Source organism: Pleuronectes platessa, chromosome 10 (genome assembly GCF_947347685.1).
Source record: "Pleuronectes platessa chromosome 10, fPlePla1.1, whole genome shotgun sequence".
Taxonomy (NCBI): Eukaryota; Metazoa; Chordata; class Actinopteri; order Pleuronectiformes; family Pleuronectidae; genus Pleuronectes; species Pleuronectes platessa.
Window position 1 is genome coordinate 14,955,112 of NC_070635.1, and position 27,718 is coordinate 14,982,829.

Consider the following 27,718-nt stretch of genomic DNA (forward strand, 5'->3'; position numbering starts at 1 on the left):
AGGGCAGACGAGAGGAACGGAGAGGGGAAAACAAGAGATAAACGGACAGGGGACAGTGTGGAAGAAGGAGGGGGAGGAGGAGGGCAGGTGTCGCTGCTGATCCGCCCGGTGCAGTGTGCACATATTTGGGTGCAGGACAGGTCGAGGCCCCACAGGGGCTGGATCATGGGACAGAGCCTTCGTGTGGAGACTCCAGCTCAGGACCCACAGAAACACAACGATGGCGGTGAGTTCCTGGACTCACTGATGGACACTTACACATTCCATTCCTATTCATTTTGAGCTTTTCAGGGCTTTTTAACCTTAAGGAGAAATTAGGTTTTGGAGATTACATAATCAACTTTGCACAGTCTCCTCTCCCACTCTCTACCCCCTTCACTTTCACCACCACAAGGAATGTTAAATCACCAGGATCACGTGGATGAATCTCAGCTGTGTTTTCACACTCTCATGCTCTTATTTTCTTATCTTAAAGCACAGGAAATTGGATTTAGGTGCTGGATAGACGTTTTATTTAAGGAATTGGGGATTTAAACTGAAATGTTCAAGTTGTAAACAGACCCACTTCATCTTTGATCAGAGGTCATGACTTAGTGAGGAAGTGAATTCACAATGTTTTGACATTGAGTAACACACTATAATTGGATTTATTTGACTTAGTGGTAAACGATCAACTGGTTTTCGGGCCCACAAGATTTCACAAGGACCAATCACGCAGATTAAAAAACTGTGTGCAGTCAATAAAATGGATTAAATTTCATAATCTGCACAAGATTAGGGTTATAATAGGTTGTGTTTCCCAACCATTGCTACCCAGGGAAGCAGGTTTCTTATGTAAATGATGGGGATTGGAGCGGCTTGCAGATTGGATCCTTTTTAAAACAACGGTTTTCTTTGACCACGTGCTCACCTGACCGCCCAGCCGTGACTCATCGTGTCATGAGGTCAGAGGGGAATCTGGCCTCTCTGGGACATGTTTGAGAGGGTGAACGGTGGGCGTGGCTTCAGGATGCGGCTACGTCAGAGGACCGACACGAGCTCAGTGTCACGCACCCCCGTGTTTCCTGACTGGTATGCCTTATCTTGGCAGGCCTCCTGATTACCGAGCATGACTCCTAGGAATCTGGTTGTGGATTTGTTCTGAATGGAAACCTGTTACATCATCGGTGAGAATATGATTTAGTTTCTCTGGCGTCACAGTGTCGTACCTTTCAGCACTGTGTTTTCCAGGAGCTGTACAGTTGACTGTGTTATCGAGTGCGAGAGGAAGAGGTTGTCTTTGTTCTCGGTCACAGAATCAGGGTGGAGTGCTGTTTCCTCCCAGTGTTTCCAGGCTGACCCCCCCCCCCCCCCCCCCCCCCCATTTCCATGAGTCCTGTACTTTTTCACTCTTTTATAGTTTTTTTTAAACCCGTTCCCACAGTGACGCACAGCTGTAGTGCCACCACACACCAGACCTCCTCTCACCACAGCTGAAACAATGACATGTTGGAGAGAGTGTCTCTTTGTGTCTGTGAAGAATCGTTTTCAGTGGATCCACAGCTCTGTTGAATGTGATAATTGAGTTGGATGTACTGTACTTAGTGACTTTGTGTGTGTGTGTGTGTGTGTCTGTGTGTGTCGGGGGATTGACACGTTTTACAATCGGACAACACTGGCTGATGTACAAATCTTCTGAGGATACAATCAGTCATCGTTTTTCAAGCGGACGCCTGCTGCCCTGGCTGAGCCGGTTGCGATGGTCATATCTGCAGTGGCTCTCGGAGCGTGCGGGCCTGGCACAGTCGGCTCTTATCCTGCCTCACTGGCTTCAGCTGAGCCGCAGTCTGCTGTGTGAGAACCTCAGACTCTGGAATCGCCGGGAAGCTGCCTTAAAGCAACGCTTAATCTGGATGTTATGGCAGCTGGACTGAATCCCAAGATCTATACCTTGCCAAGATAAGCTGGATGTCCATGGTGCAGACGTGTTTCTTGAGCCCGGACCCTTTCCGATGTTGTTTCCTGCCACTCGACCCGCTGGGATTTCTCTTCCTTGATGATTTGATTGTTGGGATTCATACAGGACAGTTGGTTATTTGGGGTTGACAAATGCTCCCTGCTTTCCCATGGCATGCTGTTTAAAGTCCCGCCACCATGCAAGCTGGACGCTTAACACCCCTCTTCCAGGTAGACGAGTACATTTTTTTACTTTTCTGGTATTTCAGAGAAAATCTGTTCTAAATTGGCAGCAATAGATGAACTTGTGTATTTGAGGTTTTACAGACGGTCGAGTTTCTAAACACTATGTAAGCATTTGGGTCAAATTCTACCCTGCCTGCAGCCCTGAGGTAGCCGTGTGCAGAAGCGGTAAAAGACTCTGTCCTGCAGCTGCAAAAATAGGTTTGAATCCTGTGTGAGCTGCCGTTCACCAGGCTGAAAAGTCCCCCAGCGAGATCCTGAAACCCTGCCCGCTCTAACTTCCCCTGTGTGCGTCAAACAACGAGTCGGTCAAGGACCAGGGAATGTTGTTGTGTTGTTATGTTCCTGTGTTCTTTATTGCACTGCTAAATAAGCCGTATCAGTATTGTTGGCGTTGTGTGAGGAGAATATTGTTGTGGGAAAGACATCCTGTTTGTGTGTGTGTGTGTGTGTGTGTGTTTGTGTGTGTGTTTCTGTGTGTGCGTGGTGTGTGTGTGTTTGTGTGTGACTACAGGAGTCTGGATGTTTTGAATCGGACCCTATTCTCCCTCCACTGGTAAATATTATGTCTGCAGAACACAGCAGCTGCAGCCTGGAGAGAGAGAGACAGAGTTAATGTTTGAAACCCGGTGACCTCAGCACCCTGTCAGTTGGCCTGTCAATTACATAACCAGGAACCAGCCAATTTAATGGAGTACTTCAAGTCGTAACGGCGTCTCATAATGATCAGGTCTTTTTTAAAAGGTTCTCCCACACACTGGTTAGCCGTATGTATGTAACAGGATTGACAGTTCTTTTTTCCCCCTGATGTGCGATGGCATTTGTGTGTGTGAGTGTGTGCGCCTCCTCTCCTCTCTGAGCTGAATAGCTGATAAGGCACAAGTCTCCATCCAGCCAAGGAATGTGAGCACTTGACAGAGGGAGAGAGAGAGAGAGAGAGAGAAAGAGAGAGAGAGATCGTGGCTTAACGCCAGCTTCAGACCTCTCCTGTAACTGTGGATGTGTGGAGGAGTCCATGAGCGCTCAGCATCCCCCTGCCAAAGCACAGTCAGTCCCCGAGAACTGATGTCCAAAGATAATAAGACCCTTAATGAGCACGGCACCTCTTTTCAAAGGCAGCAGATGAGCTCAGTAAGAAGAGAAAGGCCTCCGTCAGCCTATTGTGACAGCCGATGGATCGATGCTCTTACTTGCCAGGTCCCTGTCTCCCCCCCATTTTAAAATGTTTATAAGGTTCTCTCTGTTTCTTCAGATGATGAAGCCGAGCAGCACCACAGCACAATGGTGGGAGAGGGGGGCAGCACGGGGGACAGCACCCCTCCCCCAAAGCGTAAGGGCAAGTTCTCTACCATTGGCAAGATCTTCAAGCCGTGGAAATGGCGGAAGAAGAAAAGCAGCGACCAGTTCAAGGAAACTTCGGAAGGTTTGTGATTTGAACCCATTGTTCACTTCACACACACACACACACACACACACACATACACACACACACCTCCTTTCTCACTGCTCATATTGATTCATATCAGTTACATTCAGCTTCCACCAGAATTCCTTGATGCCTGTGTTCCTACCTGAATGTTACAGAACTCTTGGTTTCTCTATGAAAAGTCCTCAAATGTCGTAAAAGACATTTTACAGATAAAAGGCATTAAAAAGTATTAAATTGTCTTTTTAAGTCTGATTTGATGTGTTAAATTCACCACCAATTTCAATGCGAAAATGCCTGTTCTCTGCCAGACCGAAGAAGAATTATAAGTTCTGGTATCAATTGGGCAATTATTGTGTTTGTGGGCAAGTTTATACGTTTAACTAATGTCTTCCTATCCAGCCTGCTGGCTCGTTTATGAACATGGGGTTAAAGCAAGTTTAACGTTAAGGGGCTTGAGAATGACGAGTTCTTGCTGGTTAAAGCCAGTGCCTGTAGGAGCTTATGAAAAGTCCACTGTGTGTCGAAAGTCTTTTCAACTTTGAACAATGGGGATCAAGGTGGTGAGTCTAACAGACAGAAATGTGTTCACTTGGAAAAAGCAGAGTTTCACTATCGGTGGGTATTTACATTTCAAGTGTCTTATATGTAATTTCAAGTGGTATAAGAAAGGTCCTGTGTTTAGCTGCAGACTAACTGTGTGTTCATGCTATCAGTCCACTTGCATAAAACTAAGCTGCTGACAAAACATCTAAACATACATTTTTGAATTCTGCATCATGAGGTCACACGTGATTTTACCGAAATACTACTTTTCCTTGTGGAGATCTTGAATCTGCATTTAACTGAAATTCTACGTATTTGTGACAGAGCTGGAGAGAAAGATGTCGACGAGGCGCACGAGGCAGGAGCTCATAGAGCAGGGCGTGCTGAAAGAGGTCCCGGACAACGGTAAGAGAGCTCCTGTGGTTCATCTGATCTCACTGCACAGCGACGTGTGCGTCTTGACAGCAGCAGCAGCAGCAGCCCCGAGGCTGTCACACCCACACAGACAGTAGTGTTAAGTCATCACTACATTATGGCAGGAACACTGTCCTCCTGTTCAGCACCAGTCTCAGACATGTTGATTTAAAAAAAGGTAGCTTTACTCTCACCTTCATTAAAGTAATGTAATGTCTATTTAAAATGGCATGTTACTCTCCAGAGCTGAGGGAAAGTGGAACGGATTGTGCCCTGCAGCTAAACAGCTTTGAGAGGGTGTGTGCATGTGTTCTGCAGCCGGCCCCGCTGTCGCAGGAGCCCATTTATAAAACCTACAGCTGCTCCTTCATCACACCAACAAACACAGACTCTGTCCACAGGCCTGGAGTTTATTATTTTATTCATTTTTCTGAACCAGTCAGTATCAAAGTTGTTCCTTTGTAATGTTTTGTGAATCACAATGTGGATTAATCCACTAATCCTAATGTGAATCACATCTAGAGTCAGCGAGGGAAGGAACAGTAAATGACATGAATATTCTACATCATCAAACATGACGCTGCCTGTGGTAAACATGAATATTTTAGATTGAGTGGATGTTTAGTGTCTCATTTCCAACTCAATGACTCAGAATAGTGATGGATCCTCTCACTTTTATGTTTGTTTACCAAAGGCTTGTGTTCTTTCAAGGTACAGATAAACACACCCTGAAGCACCCCTATGTGAAGAACGGTCACACTCTCCCTGTGAGCGCCGGGGTTGGAGGTGGAGGTGCAGGAGTCGTCAGCAGCGCCAGGAGCCCGTGCAGCCAGGGCAAACTCACCCCTGAGTCAGACTTTAGGATGAACCAGGCCTGGCTCGCCCAGCCGGACGACCGCAGGGTCCGCCCTCCCTCCTCGGATGGAGATCGCCGGGGAGCTCCATGTTCGAGGGTTACAGGACTGCATGAGGACGTGCGCAGAGGTGGAGGGATGGGTCCACGTGTGCACGTCGAGGGCGAGTGGAAGCCTAACTTGGTCTGGCAGGGCCAGATTCACGGCCAGATGGAGGACTGCCGACGTGGAGGCCGACTTCACCCCGAGGACAATCAGAGGAGGCCTGGGCTGCAGAAGGCCCCGTCGGAGGATGGCAGGCGGAGCAGGCCTGTGGAAACGGACTGGAAACCAGCTCTTCCTCGACACGCATCAGCTGAGGAGGGAAGGGCCCACAGAGGTGAGTCACCTGAGATCTTCCAACAACAAACTTATTTAATAAGTGTAGGTAATAAGCGTTTCTCCAGTCCATGTATTTTCCTCCCTCCCTCTTGCTGTCACTTTCCTGCATGTGTGCTGTCCTCCCAGATATAGACAGGCTCCTGGCGGCTCCCAAGGGCCCTGCTCCAGCTCCGCTTCTTATTCAGGCACATGAGGGAATAGCTCGTCCTCTCTTCTCCTCTCCTAATTAATGTGTCACGATCACTAAACCCATTATTGCCCTTTAACGCTAACTCTGTCACTTCGGTGATAATTGGTGGAGCCACAGCTCACTGAATCCACTGAGCACTTTGGGAAATGATGGTGTTTTGGACTCTTTTCAGACTTTAAATTGTCCAATGTGTCTGACACATGACCCACTGTCATATTGTCACATTGTAAATGCCATAATAGCTCCTATGCGTCGCTTCTTCTCTCTCTCTCTCTCTCTCTCTCTCTCTCTCTCTCTCTCTCTCTCTCTCTCACTCTTTCTCTCTCTCTCTCTCTCTCTCTCTCTCTCTTTGCCTTTTTCTAACTCCTCTCTGATGCTGCTTCTCTCTCCCACTCTTTCTATCTTTATCACAACCCCTGCTCTCTGTCCTCCTTTTCTATCTCTACCTCTCTCCTCTCCGTTGTTCACAATCACTTCCTCCTTCCCTCTTGATTATTTCCTCGTTGGCCGTGTGGCGTCACCGTTTTAAAGGCTCGGCTGTAAATAAATAACCCTCAACTTCAGAGCTTTGAGGAATGGCGTGGGAGCAGCAGCTGTAGCAGCAGCAGCAGTGCGGGGGCCGCCCGGGGGTGTGGTGCAGTCGGATGGGCATGGGGAGGGAGGGTGGCTCTTTGGTGGTAATTGCGGCCGCCTACTCTGTTTATCTTCACAGCTGATCCCTGGATAATGCAATTCTCAAACAAGTGCTATCGCAGAGAGCTTGGAGTGGTGAAGCGGCAGAAAATGGCTCAGTGCTCTGTGCAGGAACTGAAACCTTTCTAAAGATGTTTTTTATAATGAGATGTGGCTAATTCAATAAAGCAAAAGATAAATACGCTCTTTGCAAATGCCTGCTGTGTAGAATATTGTGTATGCACCACAGTTGGACACTGATTTGGAAGTGTCCCTGGCATTTTGTTGTTTATTTTGTTAATCTTGGTTGGCTGCCAACTAATTCAACTAATAAACTTGTTTAAAACTGTGTTTCAGAGTCAGACAGCCACTTTGTCCCTGATGCTGAAGCCCTGAGGAACACCCTGCGTGAACCTCTTCCACCCAAACAGCCCGTCATGGCTCCAAAGTGGCTGATGAGCTCCGCCCCCGAACCCGACAGCGAGGGTTCGCCCCGCACCTCCTGCAACCACCCCGCGTCCCAGTACTCCTCTCCCTCCGGCCCCCCGGCTGCAGCACCCAAGCCCGTGCGGAGCGTCACCTCTGCTGGTGTGTCCACGCAGCAGTCCGGGGCCCCAACCTCCACCTCTCAGGTCCCCAAGCAGCCTCCTGTGCCTCCGCCCAAGCCGGTGAACAGGAACAACACCGCCATGATGGGTAAGTTCTGGGGAAAATGGAGGGCGTGTACCCTGCATCAGCAGTCCCAAATGTGCATTAAGAACACTCGAATGTCTGCTCAGTCAACGTGGCATTTTCCCACTGGTGAGTTCAGTGTGTACATTTATGAGTCAGTGCACAAGTGATGGCGCAGAGAAGCCTTCAACACACTTGCAAACCCATTCACACACACATCCTGGTAATGATGTTATCTGAACAGCTTGAGGGAGCTTTTCCCCAGCTAATGACGTATTACGCCTGGACTGTTCTAGCTGCCACTTTTCCAGCATTTTGGACTCTGAAGATAACAGGGACTCTTGTGGCTGCGGGCCGCTGCTCACACAGACGCAGTGTAGTGGTTGTTGTTGTTGTTGTTGTTGTTTACTGTGGGTCCGTCTCATCAGGGATCTTGCCGTAATTGGCAAAGCTTTCTCATTTTTATCTCATCAGCAGATCCGATGACTTTGGAACCGAACAAGTTGTGATCGCATTATGCAAAGTTGATTTCGGTAATGATATGACGCGTGAGGTGCTTTCTATTTCTCCCCTGTGTATCAGTCATGTAGTCCAATAATGACAAATAATACTACGTGAAGACCTGCTTGAGGTTATTTTGGTTATTTGCATTAGGAGCACATCGCAACTCACTTGGGATTTAACAGCAGTTTTAGCCTCACAAAATTTGGCCTATTGAGAGCAGGCCAACCAGAAATAGAACAAAAACCTGTTGATGCTGTTGTTGGCACTGGCAGTTTACTGAGACTTTGCCTTTCACCATATACAAATTTCGAACAATGCTGCAAATCTCCTCTTTCCCAGTTGACTTATTTTTCGGCATCTCCCTCCTGTATGACACCTCTTATTTAATCCTGAGATATTTGTATCGTTGCCGTTTTTCCTGCTTTGCGTCCGTTAACCCCCCCACCTTGCTTGTGGTGAATTCTCTGGACATAATCCTGCTGTATTCGCAAACTGGCTCACTGGTTTTTACTAAGGGGCTCGGGGGAAAACTCCAGAGATGTGCGCAGCAACTGACTCATGTCTCAAAGCAGCTTAACTGTTTTTAAATTAATATTATGATGTTTTAGGAGATATCTTTGCATCCTTGTTGAGGAAATCAGCACCACAGATCTGTGTGTTAAATATAAATCTAAAAGGAAGGGACACGTTGGTTTTGTACAGATATCCCTCCAGGCTGTCTCCCCCCTCCTCCCAGTCCTGATACATAAGCTCCTCCTGGTTGTATCTTAATATTTAACACACAGACATGAGCGTTGTGTTAATCTTCTAATCCAACTCTCAGCTCCAAACGAAATAAGCACATTTCCCTACTGTTCCTTTGCGAGTAGGAAACAAGTAAGAGTGTGGATAAAATTGTGCTGATCAAATGAGGCACAACGAGCCTTTAGCGTACAAAACACCCCACAGAACACCATGTAGCCTCATTCATTAAAAACACCAGCTGAAGGCCTCCGTCTCCTCCCTGTTAGTCTCCGCCCTGCAGGGGGGAGAGAACGCTCAGCTTCCCCTCTACTGGTCCTGCTGGAAGCGAGAGTGCGACTATGACGTCTACCTGTCCCTGCCCGTGTACCTGTGCCGACGGGCTGGAGGCCTGCGCTCAGGTAAAAAGAGGCCGTCTGGTTCTCTCTGCTGCCGGGCTGCCCGTGTGTGGAATGCCCTCCTTCAGCGTCTGCGTTCTTCATCTTGTTGCGTCCTTTATAAGCCGCCATCATATTCCCCGCCCCTTCAGATGCCTTCACCCTGCTGATTGGCCTTGATTGCTTCTTTTTGGGTGTGGCATCTAAGAGTCGCATGCACATTAACGAGCTGATAATGAGCGTGCTGGGTGCTCTGTGAGGGTGGGAGACGACTTCTGTGTGCGTGAGTGTTTTCAGTGCTGGTCTCTCCTGTTTGGCATGTGAATGAGGAAGAGGATGAGGAAGAGGCTTTTGCAGGCTCCAGCTGTGGCTAATCCACTCAGCTTGTGCTCCACAGGGATGGATGGATGAATCTGCCTGGATGAATGGATGAGTGGAGGGTTTGAAAGGGTTCTAACATAAACATGTAAACTAGTTCAGTGAAGTCCACTGCATGGCAACACTGATGTTCTATAGCACGGCTGTGGCTTTTAAGATCAATATTTTAAGAATTTTAAGGTAAATATACAAATGTGCATGTAAATTAATGGTTTGCGTTTGAGCTTTTTGTTTAGGAGCTTTCTGCACCAATAAGATAAACACCAGGTTTAGAAGCTTGCTGTGTAGAGCATGTTTAGAATCTGTCTCTGACCTGAGGCACATGCTGAACACTGGGTTGTGCATTCATGTTGAAACGATCATGTGATCCAACTCACTGTATGTGAGCAATGATGCTCGGTCAGACATGTAATCCCGGTATTTATATTTGTTCATGTGTGTTTTGTCGTGTTGGGTACATCATACATGTTAGGCTGATGTATTGTGGGTCTTGTTTTCCTATCTTCATTCGAGCGTGGTCTTTCCAATTGAGAGCAGGAATTAATAATTTCACACACACACAGAATGCTTTCACTCAAAACACTGCACTTGCACTCAAATAGCCCCTTGCTTCAGCTCACCATGCGCTCAAACTTACACTCCTTACATTTCCTGCGCTTCAGCTCTTTTTCTGCTCATGCTGCTTATATACACATGTGAAACATCTGTAGAAGGGTCGTAGTGGTGACGTTTGAAATTGTCCTGCCCTCATTGTTGGTGCATTGTGGGTACTGCAACAGTGTTCCCACAGCTTAAAAAAAACATATGTTGCTTGATTTTGCCACTCCATGCGGACCAGCATGGACTCACTGTTATTTTTCAATCAAACGGGAAGCAGGTGTAATAACAAAGCCATGGAGAGCATGAGTGCATGAACCCAGTTTAAGTAACTGCACATACAGGACTCACAAACATGTAAAGCCAAGGCACTCACTGTGAGGGCGGGACAATTTAATTTGTCAACACGTACACTCTGTATTCTATTGTTCAGCGTTACAAAATCCGAATGCGAAAAAAATCTGCCAGTCCTGCTCCTGAATGAAGAAATGAAAAACTTTAAAATGTCTGTGGAAAACTAGACTAACCACTGTGAAAGCTTTTGGTAGCAGCTCACTGTCAGGACTTATCTTCAGCTTTTAACCCTTGAATGAATTAACTATATCATCTCATTTGCAGGTGACTTCACTCAAGCCACTGGGGGCGCCAGTCTTGTGCCGGCCAAGCCGTCTCCGCCCATGCCCCCCAAGAGGACCACCCCCGTCACCAAACGCACCCCAGAGGACTGTTCTGCTTCAAGCCATCCCATCATCCCCTCGCCTCTCTCTCTGGACGACCACAGCAGCCTCTCTGTGGGCTTTCAGCTCCCTCAGCCACCCCCCTCCCCTCCCCTCCCAACTCACAAACCACCCTCTCCGCCCCGCCAACACATCCACTCCCACCACCTCCACCATCAGCACTCCTACCCCCACCCGCTGCCCCAGCCCATACCCATGCTGTTTGACCCGCCGAGCCCGGTCGAGTCTCCCCAGCGTCCGGCTCCCATCCCGCTGCACATCATGATCCAGCGAGCCTTGTCCAGTCCCGGCCCGGCTCAGCCGCATCCAGACGGGTCACAGCGTGCGCACGCCCTGCTTTTTGAAACTCCTTCAGAGTACCAAGGAGGAGGTCGCCCCTTGCCCGTCAGCATCCAACCACTAAAGCTGTGAGTCCCTCTGCACATTCTGAAACCAAAATTATAAGTTCGTAAAAAGCAAGGTTAGCAGGCACAAGAAACCTTGAGTGGCACATCCATTTTAAGCCTTTTGCATGTTGTAGTAGATTATTCAGTTTAGATCTGGAAAATCTTATATATTCATCGATGCAGAGTCAGCTTTCGCTATAAGGTTGGGAGTGGGATATGTCTCCAAGTATATGTGTTTGAGTTTATGTGTTTCTAATATGTATATATTTATTTATTTTCTCTTCCCACTAGATCTGAAGATGATTACTCAGATGAGGAAGAGTTAGAGGAGGAAGATGATGAAGAAGAAGAAGAATACGATGGGGAGATTCCCCAGCCGGAGCTGGAGCCAAGGAGTCGGCGATGCATGGTCGGTGATGCTGGGGTTGGTGGTATCCCAGGAGAAAACAGCAGTGAAGAAGAGGAAGAAGACGAAGAGGAGGATGAAGAGTATGACAGGCACAGACAGGACAGCGACTCAGACGGTCCTGTGCTTCATAAAGAGGAAGACTCGGACGATGAAGACGAGCCTCCTATAAGTGAGTACGACCGAAGTTTATGAAAACGCTTAAACATAATTTTGAGTTTTTAGTTTCAAGACTGTAACTACAGTGATTTGTAAACATGATTAAATCTGTCTGCTTGGTTTTGATCCAGGTGCCCTCGCCAGCAGGGTGAAGAGGAGGGACACCCTGGCTCTGAAGCTGAGTAACCGTCCCTCTGCTCCAAACAGGGAGCGGTTCCTACAGGAGAGGAGCTGCAGAGACGACAAGCCCCCCGGACAGGCCGGCCTCACCTGGCAGAGCAGGGAGCAGTGGGAGGCCATACGCGCACAGATCGGCACTGCACTCACAAGGTAGTCCACGCACCGGATTCACACTCTGGATTAAGAGTCCATCTCATTACCAGAAATAATGAGAGCTACACACTGAAAATGTTCAGGGTTTGAGGAAGAGTTCTGAAATTACAAAAGCTGCTTTCAGACACACACTGAAGTCCAGATATTTTGTGGCTGTATGTGAGAATGAAAACGTCTGAGTCAGTTGCTCCAGAAATTATTCAGAACATTTCCTGCTAACACTCGAGTAAAATATGCAGAAAAGTGTCTGATAGAGTCCATGTGACAATACAGCAGAAACATGTCCAGAAAATTCCCAGCGATTTTAACTCCTGCCTCCAGGTGTAAACCCTCAACTGAATGTCTGAGTTGGACAATCTCCTGCTGCGTTGAAAGTCAAACTTTTCTGGACAATTTCCGGAGTTCATGTCTGAAAATAGCTTTAGTCGACATGAATGTTTATTTTTAGGGCATTTTCTTTGTGGGGGATTTGTTATCTTTCATTTGATTTTAATTGAACTTTAATGACAGTGATTGCCCCCCCCCCAAGGGGCAAATGTTCCACCGAAACAAGTTACCCCCTCCTCGACACTGTTTTCCATCCTGGGCTCAGTGGCGCCTGAGACAATTTAAGAAATTAAAGCAAGTCAGAGTGTCTTTTTTTCCCCCGTACAGCAGAAACCATTCTCCAGAGCTGACACAAGACATCATGTCTTCCTTGTGTTCTTGTTCCATCACCTTTTTATCCTTGAAAATGATAAGAGTGAATGTGCATTTCCTGAAGAAAGCAGGTGATCATTTCTTAGATCTTTGTCCTACTTATTGCCCGAATGACAAAGTGACGGAAAAGTGTAAAAATAGTGCTGCTCTTCTTTCTTTTTTAATTTCAGACGACTGAGCCAGAGACCCACAGCTGAGGAGCTGGAGCAAAGAAACATCCTTCAGCGTCAGTATCAAATCTTACCTTCCTTTTCTCCTTTTTTATTCATTTCTAAATCTAATAAAGCCACAGCTGAAATTTAAATCAGTTACTTCTTGATAGAGACCAGAACAAAAAACACATCTCTGTACAATATTACAGTAATATAAAAAGCTAAATTTTAACATTCTTAAGCCATTTCATTATAATCCGATCTACACACCACACCCGAAGACAAGAGTTTACACTTGAAACAATTTGTCTGACACATGGATCACACTTAAGATGTCTAATTTAGGAAACAGCTTTACTCTACTTTTCCTGCACATCAAACCAGGCTTTCAAACCCGAAGTCTAAATAAAGCTCTTCTGATTTTTTTCTCCTCCTCCTTCATTCTTTCTTCAGCCAAAAACCACGCTGACAGACAGGCGGAGGTTCGCGAGATCAAGCGGCGGTTGACCAGGAAGGTGAGGCACCGCATCCTGCACAGACATCCAAGTGTCAAACTATCATGTATTTACAGGATATGAAACTGAAACGTAAACTCCTGCTTTATTGTAGCTGAGTCAAAGACCCACAGTCGCAGAACTACAGGAGAGAAAGATCCTGCGGTTCCACGAGTACGTGGAAGTTACAGACGCCCAGGACTACGACCGGAGAGCCGAGAAGCCGTGGACCAAGCTGACGCCTGCTGATAAGGTACGCATTCAAAATGTCCTCTCCATCGACCCAGTAAATGCACCCAACTACTTTCCATATAGAAAAACAGTGTTCAGCATCATATTAACTTAGCGATACGAAGATCCCTTTTATCTGACAATCTCTTTCCTTCTTTTTGTTTGTCTAGGCGGCGATCAGGAAGGAGCTCAACGATTATAAGAGCACTGAAATGGAGGTTCATGAAGAGAGCAGAATTTACACAAGGTAGCGGTTGGTTCCTTCAACAACACTCCTGGTTGACCCCTGCGATTCCAGTGCATCAAATACACCTCGTTACTACAGGCTACATGTCTGAACCATGACAGAACTAGAATGACATTTAGTAGAACGCATATAATCAAGATCCGACAAATGTCACACACTCATAGATATCAGTCTCCTTTGAGAAACAGTGACTGTAGCCTTGGACTACACGCATGCATTGCTTCCTATGAGCGACTCCCCCGAGTGTGAAAGAACACGTCTGTATGGAGATGTAATTACAGAATGTATACACATTGAATGGCTCCTGCTGAAAATTTGTGGAGCATAAATAGCAACAAAGGCAGGGGTGTGATCCATAGAATTACTACTATAAAAAGAAAGTGATCCCTTGTTTATACCTCATGTTCTCTCTGTTTGTTTCGTTTCATTCAGGTTTCATCGGCCTTAGCGTCTCCCCCCCCTCTCTTTGTGGATGATGAAGCACTTACGAGCTCAGCGGCAGGAGGCTGCTCCCTGTGGAGACCGACGGCCCTTTACGTTTCCTGAATGTACTGTACAGATAATCAGGGAAAGCCTGGAACTGACTCTGAACAAGAACGCTTGGCGCTTGCCCTCCATCGGCCTCTCACTACATTGCTTTTTCACTAAAACCGAGGTGGTGGAGGGCGCCGGGCCAGATGCAGTATTTCTCCCAGACAACAGGGGGAGCCACGTGCCAACAAGGCGGCAAAGTGGCGGCGGACCTACAGCACTCACATTCACTCTGCTGTCCTCTGGTACCCCTCAGGGACTCTGAGCTAGTTACAACCTTCAACGCGGCCTCATTCTGTGTTGCCTTTTTTTTTCTCCTTTACCGCATATGGAAAAGCTAATTCATCTTGTTAATGTAATAACATACAATAATAACGGTAATAATAAATGATGACGACTTGTAATTCTCCACACAGTAATAATAGACAACAGAGACGAATGGCGGCAGCGTGCGCAGGCTGGAGGATGAAGACTGGGAGATTCTGTTGTAGGACTGGACATCTCTGGGATATTGTATGTGTTTTATATTAACTGTGTACAGACTGCTATTGTGATACCTTAGAATGAAACCTGGAGAGATCTAATTACAAAAATAATCTGTAATGCACAAGATATTTTATATTGTTATTTGGACCACATGAGTAGTGACAGCTTTTATTTGAGCCTTTTTTTTTATTTGGCTTGCCTGTATTTATGGTTGTGACGTGAGGTGGCCATTTAAGCGTCAGTCTAGTTTTAGAAAAAGTTGCGGATCGGAAGCCTGGTCTGTTTTTTGTTCGTGCCAATCCACCCAATGCCCAAAGGACTATAGGATGCTGGTTTTCATATCACTTGATTTCTGCAATCCACTGCATGAGCCAACGCCGAATCCAGCGCCTCTGGATCTGGATGATCTCTCTTCATTTATACATTTTTTAATGAGTTTTTGTACTTCCCTTTAAAGATCAACAACCATGCAATGCATTCTGTAGCCATTTTGAATAAGGTCATGCTAGTAGTGTCTATACTAAGAGTTTAAATGTAAGTTGCTGTGAGTTTAGATCAGGGATTTATCAAAAAATCTGAAAATGTATAAACGGTCAACAGGGAGTCACTTTGTCAGGAGCCTTCTGGAAACGCAGAAGTGTTTTTATCTGGTATTGCCGTCTGGCCAGTAGCTTACAGGGTTCTCTATGCTGTGTACAGGTTGATATGCCGTAGGTTTAACTGATGCTTGTGTATATCTTGTCTTCCTTTTAATTTGAAAAGAAATTTTAAATATAAAGTTATTATAGGTTGCTATTTTTTTAAGCACAGAATATGAGTTAATGATTAAATGCAACAAGAATGGGAATATGAAAGTGTACCTTTTCTGTAAAACTAAGGTCATTTTTAATTGAATGTGGAATTGTATGGACAGACAGTTTTTTTTTTTTCTTTTTAATTGTAAATAGCTGCCTATGGATCTAATTAAAACTCTTGCAATTCCTTGAACTGCCTGTGCACTGACTCTGCCCTAAAATCAAATGATCTGTCTTACCTGTTGATCTTTGGGGGGAATTTTAAACTGTAACTTCACAAGCGAGGAGTCACAAAACAATAACAAAAGACCTACTTTGATGATGCCATGAAGCAGCGCAGGATCATGGGAGTTGTTGTTTTTACCACCATTGCCATTTTCAGACATGAACTCCAGAAACTCCTGAAAATTGGGTCAGCTCTCACAGGCAAAAGCTATCAAAACTCGTTGACTTTTCAATTTGACATTTTTATATGTATCTTCTATGTGTATGGAAACATGTCAGGAAAATGTACTGACATATTTAAAGGAACTAGATCTAAATTGTTAATTGGATCTGCACTAAATTTAACGCACTCAAAAATATCAGTCCTCTTAACATGACTGACTTTTGGAATCATGATCCATAAATCATTTTCTGAGCAAACAATGACAATTTCTTACTGATGAAATATGGACCACCGTAATTTTCAGGTAACTCAAAGGAAATGGAGATAATGTAAAACAATATGAGGCTGCACTGACACCTGGTGGCAGGTAAGTGTTAGGTCGATTATCATGAGGAGCCAAACCTGGATTTATGGCTCTAGATGCAATATGCATAATGAAGGTGCCTATCTGAAACTTATAGTATAAACCAGAGGTTTAAAGTAATATTTTGTCAATATTATTGGCAATGTCATGATAAGGCAAGATGGAAGGGTCATAAAGTAGCAGTAGCAGAATGGATATGTGTCTGCATACTTCTTCCCCTATGCTTTATAGTACTTTAACCTCAGTATATATTCTCAGTCACAGAACCTTTACTTCAGTAAATGATAAAAGTAAATATTCTACACAGGTCACAGTACTTTAAATTATAATAGTAACTATTCATCACAGGTTTACAGTATTTTTTACTTCAGTAAATGATAATTCCTCCACGCAGGTTCACATAACTTTTACATTAGTAAATGATAATAGTAATTCCTCCTAACAGGTTCACAGTACTTTTACTTCAGTAAATGGTAATAGTAATTCCTCCATACAGTATCACATCACTTTTACTTCAGTAAATCATAATAGTAATTCCTCCTCACAGGTTCACAGTACTTTTACTTTTGTAAATGATAATAATAGTTCCTCTTCACAGGTTCACAGTATTTTTACTTCATTAAATGATAATAGTAATTCCTCTTTACAGGTTCACAGTACTTTTACTTCAGTAAATCATAATAGTGACTCCTCCACACATGTTCTCAGTACTTTTACTTTAGTAAATGATAATAATAGTTCCTCCTCACAGGTTCACAGTACTTTTACTTCAGTAAATGATAATAGTAATTCCTCCTCACAGGATCATATAAATTCTACTTTAGTAAATGATAATAGTAATTCCTCCTCACAGGTTCACAGTACTTTCACTTGCGGTCTGGGTGCTCCTGTCTCTTTAAGGTTGGGCAGCCAGTGGCGTCACGCGTGCGGAGCGTGCTGAAGACCGGGAACAGGCAGAGCTCGTTGACTTCCAGCAAACTACAGACTTCCACTTTTCTCAGGTTTGTACGTCATCAGCCCATAAACATCGGGCAAATATTCAATCAGTGATAAACGCTACTTCATCGATGTGTTTGCGGTTCATTCAACTCACTGTGTCACCGCGGTTCATTCATTTAGTGTCATGTTAGCGCCGCTAGCTCGTTAGCTAGCTCACGTTCTGTGCGTGGACTAGCGGTACATGGAAGCGAGGCTGCTAACAGGGACCGGGTGGAAGTGAACTCTGGAGTTAGTGGATTCTGTTTATCCTGTGTCGGCGGCCACATGTGCCAGGTTCACCTGTGATGAAGAACTTGACTGAAGAGCCGCAGCCTGATGCTAACGCTCGGGAACATGGGGCATGTTAGCAAGGACACATGGGGACAGGCGGCGGTGGATCATGCTGCTTATTTTACACTGTGCGTTCAGGCTAAATGTCAACGTAGCCCCAGCTCCGTCTAAACACGTCCTCCCCAACATGGCGGTTCAGTCACAGTTCAGATTGTTGCACAGGTGTCAGCTCGCATGGCTGCCAGGCTCCTCCAGCTGTCTGTAGTGATGGAGGCTCACACGGTGCCAGCCATTCAAACGAGCCTCTGACAGCTGTTCAGCCCCATCAGCTTCTGCTCCATCAAAATGCAGATTTATTCATTCAAACGTGTGTCCACTTGTTTCCTTGTGAGTGTATGAGAGTGTCCACCACTTCACATAGGTCACAGCTGCACTCAAGGCCACACAACATTGTTGTTCAATAAATCTTTCTTTATTAGTTTTTATCTTTCTTAATAACTTTGATGAAAAAGTGTTGTCCAGTCTTTCACCCATCAGTCCAGAGTATTTGAAAGTCCTCACAAGTGGGTGGTTTTAATGACCTGATACTCTGCTAACTTGAAACTGTAAAATAGTAGTACCTGACTAAAAAACTACCATTAACAACTGCTCATTTTGTCTTACCGATCACAAAAGGTAGAGAATGCCTCATGTTTCTTATGATAGAACCAGGAAAACGCCAGGTTTGCTTTGATAAGTCACTAAATCAATCATCAGAATGTTGAATGGTTTGATAAATTCTCTCTGGATCAATTTACTCAAGCACTCTGTGCAGAATCTTCAACTTACTGACATGTGTTAAGATCATCTATTGCTTTTTATGAACTATGAAGTAACCCATATTATATATGTATATATTATCCATCATGTGTCTTTGTTCACGGGCCTTGCAAGAAAAGGTGAAGCCCCCAGTGTTTGTTAAGACTGAGCCCTTATGATGAAATTGTTTTATTTGAGACTTCAGTCTGGCTGAAGTCTCGGACTACACCACCACCAGCTTTCCAGCTCAGTGACTCATACTCATATTGCATTATTAAACTCTTACACCAATATTTTCTGATGTTTTTCAAAAGTGTTCCCATCATGCCTGCGAAAAGGAGCATCACCAAGAGGAAGTCCGAGGTTGTTGTGGAGGAGGGAGATGTCAAGAAAGTGAAAGGCAAGTTCATCTCTGTTTTGAAAGGGACATGATAAAGGCTTGAGTTGACCCATGTCTCTGTTCATGGACAACAAAACTGTGTCTTTTGTGTGTCTTTGTAAATGGTTAACTTGAGACTGAAGCTGAGACTCAATTTAAAAATACTTTATAGATGTATTTTTTTACTTGAAGAATCAAATGAAATGTTAAGACAATAATATTTACCTGTTTGGCAACGGTCATCAGTTTCTCACCAACACTACCCAAGCACAAATTAAATCTGAAATTATTTGTGTATGTGTGTGTATTTGTACCAGTTTCCCACAGGAGTCATGGTAAGGAGGCAGGCCAGGTTCTCGTCCTGGGCCAGGGAGACGTTGGACAGTTGGGTTTAGGCGAGAGCATCATCGAGAGGAAGAAGCCGGCACTTGTGACCTTGCCGGACAAAACTGTGCAAGTGATAGCTGGAGGCATGCACACAGTGTGCCTCAGCGACACTGGTCATGTAAGTGACCTGAATCTCTTGATTCCTTTAAAATTGTTTCCTGCTAACATCTTTACAACATGTCTTTAGTTTCCCAAATAAACAGCATTTTTATTTGTCCCCCCAGGTCTATACGTTTGGCTGTAATGACGAAGGGGCACTTGGTCGCGACACAACAGAGGAGGGGTCGGAGATGGTTCCAGGAAAGGTGACACTGGACGAGAAGGTGGTGCAGGTGTCGGCAGGAGACAGCCACACAGCCGCACTCACAGAGGACGGGACACTTTACATCTGGGGCTCCTTCAGGGTGAGTTTGCTGCTGAGTTTTTATGTTTGTGTGAGTTTTTCCTTTATTTCGTGACTCTTATTTCATTTTTTTAACACACAGAAACTCTCTCTGGATGATATCTATTATTTTGTCCTGCATGCCTCCAAGATGTTGTATTATTAGATATTGGAACAAGCATGATGCATGCTTATTGGAATCTAAATTTTGTACAAAATGAAAGGTGTTTTTTAGTTAGTGTCATAAAAATCCTTTTCTCTATTACTTTACACCCTGTTAATCTTTTAATTATTTTTAGATTATTTGTTCCATCTCAGTTGTATCCTGAGACTCATGTTCCTTTCAGCCGAATTTAATGTGGGACCCAACATTAAAAATAATTTAAAAGGTGTTCACGATTACTCTTGACTGGAGCTCAAGCAGATCCCAGAACATCCCGCTGACAAATTAATTTAAACACTCATAGGCTCGTTAACACAGAGCTCAAGTCAGAAGAAAATAATGTTTCCCAAGGTTCGTTCATCTCAACACTGTACAACGTCAACAGTACAGCAAAGTGTATTTATCCACTTTCCCTGCAGGCACTAAGCAAAATAACAATGATTACTGGGATAACCCGATCCAAATCTTTCTGTCTTTCTCTGATTTCCAACCCATTGTTTTCAAACATCGATCTTCATTTATACAAACATATATTCTTTAGCTTTTCATTTCACCAGTACTTTTCTTTTTTTGTCCATCATTGTAGTTCATGCAAGAAAAAAGTGAGTGGATGCATTCTGCTACCGTTAAATTAGTTTTCATGCCCTCACAGTTTCCTCTCGCAACACTTATCACTCCTGCTGCCACATCACTCATCAGTTTGTCATTATTAATACTCAATGGCACACTGGCAATTACATTCCTATTACCTCTGCCTACCTTCTAATTTCCCCCTTGATGTCTGATGGTGCTGGTATTAACTGTGTGAAACAGTATGTAACCTTTGCTTTAAAAAGAAAAAAACTATTTATTGTTATTTCAGATCCCATTAACAAATTGAATTTAATGTTCTTAAAACATTTGGGAAATGTAATGTTGCACTGTTTTTATTGTTTAACTCTGTAGTATCTCTATATCTGACTGCCTAAGGAGAAAGTCCTGTTTTTTTAAATCATTATCATCAGTAGAAATCAAGTCTATTATTAATAGAAATAGAGTACAGCTTGACAAAACAAAATCTTCCACAATCCCAAGTCACAAATAAAGCATGATTGAACTGGTCCGACACACATCCTAGTAATCGTTTGAAATACAATAAATAAACATGGATTTACAGGTTAGGACGGTTATGCCGTTAACAAATGTTTGTGAATGTTTAAAGACAAATCAGCCAACACTGTCACAGAATTGACCACTGCTCACAGAAACGACTTCAATGTGACTTTCATTCAAACGTGTTTCACCTCTAGTTGCTTCGTGTTTGCTCAGTTATCTTGATTCAAGACAAGATATTCACTTAAGATATTCCTTCAGCGAACCAGCACCTAGTCACCAATACCAGCTGTATAAAGGGAGCTATGTACACAGGCATTAAAGTGTAAAGGACTTATGTGATTACCGAATACGTAAGTCTGATTTCCCTCAACGCAGACTTGCATTAATTCACTACTCAATAACCACCACTACAACCGATGCACCATCGAAGGGAATGGATATTTTGAATGGAATCATTAATGTGCTGGAGTTTCTCTCAGGATAACAATGGTGTTATTGGTCTCCTGGAGCCCATGAAGACCGCTCCTTTTCCGGTCAAAGTCCCCATGTCGGAGACTGTAGTGAAAATTGCTTCAGGTAAGAGACATTCAACCCAAGCATAATGTTTTGTTAGCTTCATTTTCATTTCTAATAGTGTTTCTGTGTGATTTCTGTGAATGCCTCAACAGGCAATGATCACCTGGTGCTGGTGACACTCGAAGGAAATGTTTACACATCAGGCACAGCAGAGCAGGGGCAGCTGGGACGAGTGCCGGAGCATTTCTCAAACCGAGGCGGCAGGAAAGGCCTCGGTACGTAACAAGTCTCTAGTGTTTTAATGGAAAGAAGATCCGATATATAACAGTTACATTTCTCTCTAATTAATCATTACATGTGTTGTGTGATATTACATGTGTTTTGTGAAGTGTAGATTACCGCAGTGTGCTTGCTGACTGCGTGTCCTGTGATTTCAGAACGGCTGCTGGTCCCACAGGTGGTAAAAGTCAAAGGCAAAGTTCACTTCATCGATGCCTTCTGCGGCGCGTACTTCACCTTCGCTGTTTCTAAAGAAGGAAACGTGTATGGATTTGGCCTCTCCAACTACCACCAGCTGGGTCAGTATGGCACATCATTGTATCCTCTCATAATGTGCAAGAAGTTTAACTGCAGTGGCATCTTACATTACTTTATGGTAACTAAGATGTCAGTTCCTCACACTCTTGCTCTAATTACAGCAGATGTTATGAGGTTATTGTTTGTGTCCTTACACCTTTTTTTTTTATCCATCTAACCAGGCACTAAAACACCAAAGCTGTGTTTTGTCCCTGTGAAACTCTCATGCTTCAAGAACTCTACCATCTCCTGGGTTGACTTCTCTGGAGGACAACATCACACTGTCTGCCTTGATACTGAAGGTAAACTGCAACTAGCGGACCACATCGGATCCAGATTTTCTACTGTGTGCCTGTTAAAAACAAATCTGTTCAAGTATTAGTTTCAAATATGGAAATCATATCAGAGGTCAAGGCGGTTTAAAGAGAGAGGTAATATATAAAGCAAAATATCAGTGTAAGGGAATATAAGAAGTAATGTTTAAAATGTCAAATTTAATTGAATCATCAATGGAAAAGGTTTGTTTTGTTAAACCAACTCTGACTCTTTCAGGACAGGTTTACAGCCTGGGGAGAGCCGAGTACGGTCGTCTTGGTCTGGGTGAAGGGGCGGAGGAGAAGAATGAGCCCACACCTGTGACGGGGATGGAGCCGGCCAGCGGCGTGACGTCTGGGGCGTCTGTCAGCTACGCCGTCACCAGGGAAGGTGAGAAATGATGCAATAAAAAAGATATTTGATTGGTCGTGAGAATAGGGTTGGACATATTTGGCCCAATTTTCCGTACAACCATTCCCAGTGAACGATTCTCCAAACCGGTTTTAAATTTTTTGCTATTTACAGACGATTAACATTAATCACTTGATTTCAAAATACTCCTTTACAGGGCAACACACATTTAGGTGTAGTAACACATGGTTACTGCAAAGTCTCTTCATTGCTAGTTTATATGAATTCCATTTTTCCATCTGTAATTTTTTTTGATCTGCTTCCTCCAGGATCTGTGTACGCCTGGGGCATGGGCACCAACCTGCAGCTTGGCACGGGAGAGGAGGATGACGAGTGGAAACCCGTTAAGATGACAGGCAAGCAACTGGAAAACCGTACAGTACTCATGGCCTCCAGCGGAGGGCAGCACACAGTCCTTTTGGTCAAAGACATGCAGGAGAGCTGATGTCCAACTGTGCCAGAGAAATTATGAGGGATCTGATTCAAGATGGGGCCTAGCCTATTTGCAGGGAAGGGGTTGATCTGTATGTGGCTTACTGTGCTTAGCTGTGGGGAGGGGAGAGGTTCAGCCCCTTTTACCAGTGCTCCGCTCTACGTAGCTGTGGGGGGGGCATTTTTGTGGATGTTTGGAAGATCATGAGAGACTATTTTTTTAAATCCAGTTTTTGATGTTCACTTTGATCTCATTAGAAGTCATCAGAATGACTGTCAAGTGGCATATGTGATGTTTGTGAATGTGACTGCATGTACATAAAGGAAATGAGAGTGCAGAGGTTTTAATGATTTTCCCCCCACATTAGTCTTTTTAATGTCTCTTTGTTTTCTTATCTTCAAAGCAATAATTCAGTTGACCTTGGTTCAGCCTGGACATTTATACTCAATGGGTTTAATATGTGAGACTACTGTTCGTTTTGCTTACAGGGCAAACAAAATGGTTGTGGCTATTTGGACTTTTGGAAACGTGTCATAATGTATTCTGCATTTTGTTGGTTTCCCAGACTGAAAATAAAGATAACAATTTTAAAATGGATACGGACAACTTTTTAACTTTTCAACTTTTCCCCTTCTGCTTCCAAGTTGGCACCATTTCCATTACCAGTATTGTGCATGAACGAACGCAAAAGAACGCGTTCATTGAACACGTTCACTTTTATGAGAACGATGAACTGAACGCAACTCAATGACAAATAATTAATTTGAGCGGTGAACATGTTCATATTGTAGCGTCCTTGCGTATAGACCTCAGGAAACTTCTCTCTTTATGTGTAACTTTATTAAAGTCCAGCGAACACGACACACTTCTTGTTCGTAACGCCGACACTCCTCTCATCCACCACTGTATTCTTCACTCCCCTTCCTCATTCACCTTTGATACGCCAACTCATCTGCCAATGAGAGCCTGCCATCCCACAAAACCCTACAGCCATTGGCCTAGAACTGTCACGTCCCCTACCTGTTCACTGACCCTCAGTGCAGTTCAATACTTTCTCCTCAGGTGGGACGCTGTATAAATCGAATGCTTTCACCATGTCGTTGCTAAGTGCCCGTAAAATGTCTGTGATGTAGCCTAACCTAAACCAACTAACTCGACTTCGCTACCCATCACTGATGTAGACCAAACAAGCAACGTATTCCAAGTGTTTTCTTCTCTGGCCAGTGTCTCGGCTCCGAACCGTAGTTGGGAGCTCAGCTCACATTGCCATGGCAATGTTGGCGCCCTAGGCGAGATTTTAAATTGGCACCCCCCAACATACACACGCAAACTGTCATGCATCCCCAAGAAGTTTTGGACTGTAAACAGATGCAAACACAGGCAGACAAATTTGTAAGCTATAAAAACAATAAAAATATATAATAAAAAATATAAAAAGAGTCCTTTACTGATAGCATATCATGTCATGTCGACACAAATAAACATAAATGATTTCCACAATCGGGGTGATTCTTACCTCTATTGTATTCTGTGCGAGCCGCCGCCTGACTGTTCACACAGGGAGCCATCCTGGAGGATGTTTTAGATGCTGGCTTGCCTGTCCATGGAGCCACGAGTGGTGACATCAGCAAATGTCCCTACTATGCTGCCAAAAGGAGTAGGTTTTTATACATCTCTTTATATGCATCATGCTTCTATGAGGAACTGTTGTGAAGTGAAATGAAGCTCTCTTCTTTTTTTTCTGCTCATGCTGAAATAAAGTGGATTCACTTGGTCTGACGTTTATGATCACATCTTTATAAAACACCTCATTAGCTTCCCACTACAAACCCTATGGGGGGGAAATATTTTTTGAGAGGAGATTCCAGTTTCAGTCACTAGACTGGCACTCAGTAGAGCTCAACAGAGCCGTATAGGTTCATCTCTGATCCATGCAGCTTCCTTCTACCAAGTTGTGTGGTTATTGGTCCAGTAGTTTATTACATAAACCTGTTGACTGACAAATCAGAGATGAAAACATAACCTCCTTAGCAGAGGTAATAAAACCTCGACCCATTTATCAAGGAAATGTGACCCAACATGAATAATTATTAGAATCACAACAGGAAATTAAAACTAGAATGAAATGTTTCAAGAATATCTAAATAGTTGACGGCTAATTTTCTGTTGGTCGACTTATCAATTAATTTATTAAAAGCTAATTTCCCCCTGCTACTTAGTCTATAGGGGCTTTATATTGTGTTTTATTTACATTGTTTATTTTTGTTGTGCACTGATTGCTGGTTGTAGATCAAATTGCCCTTGAAGGATATTAAAGATTTTCTTTTATGGACAACTTTAGTTAATCACAAGCTGCACAAACCGAGCTAGAGCAGCAGAGGAACCCAGCAGCCAGCAGGGGGCAGCCTCAGGACATCACAGCAGACTGTGATTCTTGTAAGGCTTCAAAGACAAGGTTGGAAAACGTACTGGGTTATTCTCTAACAATCATCCAGTATCTAAAAGGCAAAAATATAAAAGTAACTTTTAAGTAAGGCTGTCAAATATATGTAGTTAAGTACAAAATATTTTCTCTGAAGTGTTTATCAAAACCAGCATAAAATGACACGGACACACGCACATGATAATTTGTCCATCTTGTTATGGTGCTTAGTTCCTCACAGCAATTATCAGGCGGTGTGGCTTAGTTGGTAGAGCGTCCCTTCTCCAACAATAAGGACCCGGGTTTGAATCCTACTTCTTCCCATCTTTAAGCTGGATATATATTTAACTCTTAAATTGGTAGGATTTCTCTTATTAATTGCAAAATATCTTACACTATGTAAATTTAACTTAATTCAATTTTTCGTCATCATCAACTAGCTGGTTCAGGGGTAAATGATGCTGGTCTTAACAGGAGATTATGTGCGTATGTGTGGCCGCGGAGCTTCCCGGTTCTTCCCGGCACTACACCGCTGGTGCGAACAGCCCAAGTATTTAACATGGGCGAGGAAAGGAAGCGGACCGCTTTTCGCAGCGCTTCTACCTCCGGTGCGTCCCCGGGGTTAAGAGAATGATGGTGTGACTTAATGTATTGTTTAACATTGCATGTGTCACGTCATGATAAATCCGTCTCCTATGTCGCCTGTACCAGGAGCCGCCCCTGTCACTGGTTATCTTGGCTCGCTGTCTGGCCGGTAACCAGCTGTCCGGACCGCTCCGTGAAGAAGGAGGAGGAGATGTTTCTTTACTTGGAATGCGGCCACTCTATTTCTCGGTTATACAGCAGGAGCAACACTCGCATCACCTCCAGGTGGTCCGTCACTTCTCGTTATACACACACTTTTAGCGTCTTTACCCACAATACCCAGGTGCACTACGTCACACACTACAAACTTTCCTTAAAGGGACAGGCCATACCTGCAACACATCAGCTCTCGGTCTCATATACAGATGGCAAGAGAAAGCAGAGACGCAGACTCAGCAACTACATCCGAGATCCGATGCACCTTATTATTATCTGAGAGATTTTTACACACACTCTGATAAAGATTCCGACATTAAAGGCAAGGGGTAGTGATGGATAAGGTTTTCTTTAACAAGTTAAGTCTTTCATTCTCACTTTCCACCTTAAAACTATGAAATGAACTGAACTATGAACTAGTTCAGAATTTAAATGGTGAACTATGAACGTGAACTATTCATGTTTACTTGTATGAACTGAACTTTGAACTAGTTCATGAGAGGTGTGAACTTGCACAACACTGTCCATTACCGATGACTTAAGGCTAAATTAAGTCACTGTCCTTTCTTTCTTGGTTGAGCAACGGCAAACTCACTCTCTTTGTGCCGAAGCCTTGACTTTTAAACTTGGTTTAAATGGCCCCAGTTTTTAATTGAAATTGAATGATGAACACTGGTTTCTGGCATGTAGACAAAATAGTCAGTAGTTATGATGACTCAAAAAGAATAGTCTGCAGATGGATCAGTAATTAAAATCTGTCACTGCGGCTCCGCTATGCACAGACGTGCTTAATCCAATACCGATTGAAAAAGGAAAAATCCACCATAAAACAAAATCTAATTCAGATTATTTTTAAGGTTTGACATTTTAGTCAATCTGTAAAACATTTGTCAGTTATTAAAAAATGTGGAAACATTTTCTCCATCATAACTTCTAATACATTTTCATTTTTTCTCTCATAACTTAAGTACCATAATGAAAAAAGCTTTAAAAATGGCTCCTCCTGAATGTTGGAACTATTGCTGCAGGGAAAGAGCAAAATGTGGCAATTGCATTTCTGTCCAATCTGATTATAAGCACCCTTCATCTTCGCAAGTGAACAAACTCAATTTAGTGAGACAGTTATATCCACAGTACTGTAGGTCATCATCAGCACCAGTTCTGCCCAACAGCATCTTCACCCTGTTTCCCTAATGCCTATTAAGGAGGTAAACACCACATCCTTGCACATGAAGTCATGAATTTAAATCAGAAACACTTGAGGATGCAAATGACGGCACGAGTACATACATCAAAGCTACATGCCTTTTGTTTTTTATGTGGGGGGAAATGTGCGTGGTCCTCTCTTTCATCTGACCAAAAAGACAGATGATGAAGTATATAAGGGTTGAATCCTGTAAAGAGCTGTCATGGCGAAAAAGCTTTGAAATGCTA

General features: G+C 43.8%; 2 protein-coding genes across 2 annotated transcripts; both read left to right on the top strand.

Moving 5' to 3' along the window:
• Positions 1-15,756, top strand: phactr4b (phosphatase and actin regulator 4b). The gene is made up of 14 exons (XM_053433411.1): positions 1-226; positions 3,431-3,601; positions 4,475-4,555; positions 5,276-5,797; positions 7,019-7,357; positions 8,848-8,979; positions 10,549-11,074; positions 11,345-11,631; positions 11,750-11,948; positions 12,821-12,876; positions 13,256-13,317; positions 13,412-13,549; positions 13,698-13,774; positions 14,207-15,756. Exons 1-14 carry the CDS (start codon positions 166-168, stop codon positions 14,220-14,222), a joined length of 2,667 nt encoding a protein of 888 aa, XP_053289386.1. The 5' UTR covers positions 1-165; the 3' UTR covers positions 14,223-15,756.
• A 1,481-nt stretch (positions 15,757-17,237) lies between these two features.
• rcc1 (regulator of chromosome condensation 1) lies at positions 17,238-23,658 on the top strand. The gene is made up of 10 exons (XM_053432441.1): positions 17,238-17,338; positions 18,719-18,804; positions 19,101-19,288; positions 19,395-19,574; positions 21,290-21,386; positions 21,479-21,601; positions 21,764-21,904; positions 22,085-22,204; positions 22,455-22,607; positions 22,898-23,658. The coding sequence occupies exons 2-10, from the start codon at positions 18,729-18,731 to the stop codon at positions 23,071-23,073; spliced, it is 1,254 nt and encodes a 417-aa protein (XP_053288416.1). The 5' UTR covers positions 17,238-17,338; positions 18,719-18,728; the 3' UTR covers positions 23,074-23,658.
• The last annotated feature ends 4,060 nt before the right edge of the window (positions 23,659-27,718 follow it).

Bases quoted from the DNA above. Each gene is read 5' to 3' on its own strand.
- phactr4b (XM_053433411.1), top strand. From the start codon at position 166: ATGGGACAGAGCCTTCGTGTGGAGACTCCAGCTCAGGACCCACAGAAA. The intron at 3,602-4,474 runs GTTTGTGATTTG...TATTTGTGACAG, and splicing joins GTTCAAGGAAACTTCGGAAG to AGCTGGAGAGAAAGATGTCG. The intron at 11,632-11,749 runs GTGAGTACGACC...GTTTTGATCCAG, and splicing joins TGAAGACGAGCCTCCTATAA to GTGCCCTCGCCAGCAGGGTG.
- rcc1 (XM_053432441.1), top strand. From the start codon at position 18,729: ATGCCTGCGAAAAGGAGCATCACCAAGAGGAAGTCCGAGGTTGTTGTG. The intron at 21,602-21,763 runs GTACGTAACAAG...CTGTGATTTCAG, and splicing joins AGGCGGCAGGAAAGGCCTCG to AACGGCTGCTGGTCCCACAG. The intron at 21,905-22,084 runs GTCAGTATGGCA...CCATCTAACCAG, and splicing joins CTCCAACTACCACCAGCTGG to GCACTAAAACACCAAAGCTG.